This window comes from Bactrocera latifrons, unplaced genomic scaffold, assembly GCF_001853355.1.
Source record: "Bactrocera latifrons isolate USDA-ARS-PBARC rearing strain unplaced genomic scaffold, ASM185335v1 scaffold_328, whole genome shotgun sequence".
Lineage (NCBI taxonomy): Eukaryota > Metazoa > Arthropoda > Insecta > Diptera > Tephritidae > Bactrocera > Bactrocera latifrons.
In genome coordinates this window covers 41,123-44,939 of record NW_017536941.1, presented here as the reverse complement: position 1 = coordinate 44,939, position 3,817 = coordinate 41,123, and the positions used below count along the sequence as shown (strand labels likewise).

Here is a 3,817-nt window from a genome sequence, read left to right as displayed (position 1 = left end):
CCTTAATATTGCACTACTCAACAAAACTGAAGGAAAAAAGCATTTTTTGTGACTTGCAAGTGGATATAACCCATGAGTTTTTGTTGTAAATACAGTTGAGCTTCCATAACGCAAAGTTCTTCAAAACCCGAACTCTTGAATTGGCAATAGCAGAAAAATTCCATACAAATTTTCTTCCACAGCTCGTAATCTCTCAAACTCACAGTGGTTTTATAAATTATGCTGCTTCGAGTTTGGGAAGTTCAACAGTACTTAACTAACGTTCGTCTTTTTGCTCACATACCTGCTTTCAACAGCAATATTTTCCGGCTTTGTCAATTGCATTGTCGTCGAACGAAAAAGATATATTTATTAGCATACTTTTAGGGCCAACATATACAGTAAAGATGCTTGCTTTCGGTTTTAGTTGAACAAATCGCTGTTTTTCGTATTAATTTCTATTAATTTACTTTATTTCTGTATTTAAGCTTGAATGGGGTTATGCAATCTCAAGTGTGCTGATTTCATTTGCCTGCTTATGCAACACATGCTTCTCCAGCGTCGCTCTCCTTTAAACTTGGTTAACAACCGTCAGCTTTTGTTCCATGCTATTTTTAACCGTTAAGTGTTGGTTGCGCTTTCCTTTTCTTTCTTTATGTCTAATCAACTTCTGCTTTTACTTGCGCTTTGTTTGCTCTATTTCGCTTGAATTATGCAATGCATGTGTATGTATGGGTGTGTGTGTGTTCTGGTGTATATGACTGTGTTGTGACTTCCCAAACTTAAAGTGGTTAAATGAAAACTTCGCGACTTCATTTCCTTAATACACATATACACATCTATCATATGTATGTATGTATGCTTGTATGTATGTATGCTTATTTATTTCTACTATATATGCGTGTAGGCTTCTGTATATATCGTACTATTTATGAATTTTGCACAGCACCAAAAGCATTGATATTGAAATGACTCGAAAATGTGGCAAACCAAACAAAGAACGCTGCTAATGTATAGGGTAATGCCGATAGTATGGGATGATTGTTGTTCTGATACAATGTGGAGGCGGCATGATTGCACAGCTCAGATGTGCACGCACAATAGATTGCCTGCACGTCATGTGTGCCGGAGCGTTTCATGCATAGGCCATCATCGCTCTTATCGGGTATGTAGCCGCAACCGCGCACCACGCGCACCTTGCCATAAACTAAAATGATATATATATATATAGGTGAGTAAGTTGGCAAGTTATCGAAATTAACCTACTTAACATCTTTCACTCACCCTTTTGTGTTGTCTTACGGCAGAGCAAAGGTTTGGTGTATTTGTCTTTAAGATGTTCCTTAACCTCCTGTTGGGTGCAGTTAACCTTACCCAAGGTATATGGTTCGAATGGATCACCGCAATTGGGATCGTAGGCGCTATTGCAATCGTAACACATCAGCGCAGTGGTTGCTGTGAAAATAAAATTTGTAATGTAGGTTCTTGGAAAATATGTTGATAAAGGTATGTAAAGAGTATTTTTTTAGACGTGTGACTTTTAAGAAGAAATGATGCGATAAACATAAGAGTTAAACATAAGAGTTTGTCATTATGTTTTATAAATGATTTCCATCAAGTAGTTCAAGTCAAATAGTTCAGTAGTGTTAAATCCGTGGCCTCGCTAGGTATTCTCAACCATTTTTTTTTTTTTTTTTTTTTTTTTTTTTTTTTTTTTTTTTTTTTTTTTTTTTTTTTTTTTTTTTTTTTTTTTTTTTTTTTTTTTTTTTTTGCAATAAATTGAGTGTTTCTTTGTGTTAGTATCACTTCAAACATGACAATAGAGTTCATTAACGTATTCCTTCAATCAAAAGTGGGCTACATCATCGAAGAAATCTTTCTTGTAAAAATCGGGATCGATGGCCATGGTCGTTGAAAGTCCATTCACGGGCGTGCTATCCGCTGTTGGTAGTTCGACTTCAACTCTTTCAYGAATTGAATTGTGAAAACGCGCAAATTAAGATCACTCTGCAAAATCCTCCCTAAAGTCTCAAGACTAAAGACTCATTCTGGCTTGCTTCGATACCCTATCACTCTTCGGTAGGTATCTGTGGTGATGTGCATTATCTACTAAAGTAAACGGTGTGCGAAACCGATCGAACCGAACCATTGTTTTGGTAATAAACTGGCACCATTTGCAAACGTTGTTCCSGAGTTCTTTATGGAATAGCAAACCAAACTTAGTGTAAATTGCAAAGTACACGGAAATTGTTATTAAAATTCTCCTGGTAACGTTAGCAGGTCTCTTTGGTCATGCTTGATCGTGCGAATTCCGAACCCATTATAACTGCCAATGAGACATGGGCCTTTGAGTTTGRCATGCAAACAAGTCAACAATCAACGGAATTAAGAAAAATTAGCCGAAACCAAAACAAAAAAAACACGGCGAAAGCCCCTCAAAATCAAGGTGATGCTCTCTTTTTTCTGTATTCATACTTTGGTGCATCATGCATTTGTTCCGGAAGGACAGACGGTCAATAAGGAATGCAATTTGGCCGTATTGAGGCGTTTGCGTGAGAACATCCGTCGAAAACGGGCGGAATTCTAGAGGAACAATCCATGGATTTTACTCGATGACAATGCACTATGGCATCGGGACACGAATGTGACCAAATTTCAAATCAAAATACAGCAATACCGTCGATCAACCGTTGTGTTCACCAGATTTGGCTCCGTGTGATCCTCTGAAACTGAAATTGCCGGTCCGTGTAGCCCATTTTCGGTCGATCGAAGATATAAAACAAAACTCACTGGAGGAGTAGAAGGTCATCGCAAATCGTGTTTATGCAAAGTGTTTCGAGAACTGGAAAAATCGTTGGCATAAAAATATTACATCTGGTGCGGATCAGGTTAAGGTTTTTTTTCCATTGTAAGTCAAGTCAAAATAAAAGAATATATTGTGCTCGGGACATAAGAAGTCAAGTTTTCATCAAACTTTGTGAAATAATTTAGAAGAACTTGGCTACACTTGGATCCAATTCGCGTCAAACAACGCCAACCTTCCGGTAGATTTTCTGAAAATTTTATGACATCATTGCTCCTGAACTCATTCGATTTACTTTTGAAATGCAATGGAGATTTTCATTGAATAAAACTGAACATTTTGTATACTCTGAGCTTAGATATCCCCAAATTTGACTTTTAGCTGTGAAATTGGCACCATCAAATATCCAAGAAAAATAAAAAAATGTTATTTTTAAAATATTTTTAAACTATAAAATTAAGAAAAATTGTCATTTGTATAACAAACCCACCTTGTAAACAGCAAAGGATGCCCAAGAGCAGCAGTGTTCGTTCCATTAGTGGTGGCATTTTTCTTTTTGTTTTTTTTTTTTTTGCTTTTTGTTTTGTGTTCTTGATATTATACAATTATCGATTTATTCACAACAACAACGAGATTAACGAAAAACTGTTGATGAGGATTAAAAACAAAACTATTGTTGTTGTACGTTACGATTTTAGTTTCGAATGTAGTTCGCTAAAAGAACTTTTTGTTAAATTGTTTTGGTTAATATTTGATACTTTCGCTTAATTTTAATTATTTGTATTATTTTAATTATTACCGTATTGCTTCTTGCTATGTTATTTTGTTTGCTGATTACTTTTATTTGTTTTTGTTTTTGTTTCTTATACTGTTCACTTAAAACACGCAGTCAACGGATGTGAAGTAAAATTTTGTCACTTCGAATAAAATCACAAATCGGGGCACGTCTCAAACACAGGTACAATAATTGGACACGGCCACGCAGGCTACTCTGCTGCTTAACTGGCTTGGCTTTTCGGCGGCAACACACGAACT

At 36.1% G+C, this 3,817-nt stretch overlaps 1 protein-coding gene across 1 annotated transcript in view; it reads right to left on the bottom strand.

Moving 5' to 3' along the window:
• LOC108971158 overlaps nt 1-3,581 on the bottom strand; it is a 4,886-nt gene extending 1,305 nt beyond the window's left edge. The window contains exons 1-3 of the mRNA XM_018937029.1: nt 3,273-3,581; nt 1,264-1,434; nt 284-1,186 (exon numbers count right to left, since the gene is read on the bottom strand). Coding sequence (XP_018792574.1) covers nt 909-1,186; nt 1,264-1,434; nt 3,273-3,330 — 507 coding nt within the window. The 5' untranslated portion in view covers nt 3,331-3,581 and the 3' untranslated portion in view covers nt 284-908. The remainder of the gene's footprint in view (nt 1-283; nt 1,187-1,263; nt 1,435-3,272) is intronic.
• Between the last annotated feature and the right edge of the window lie 236 nt (nt 3,582-3,817).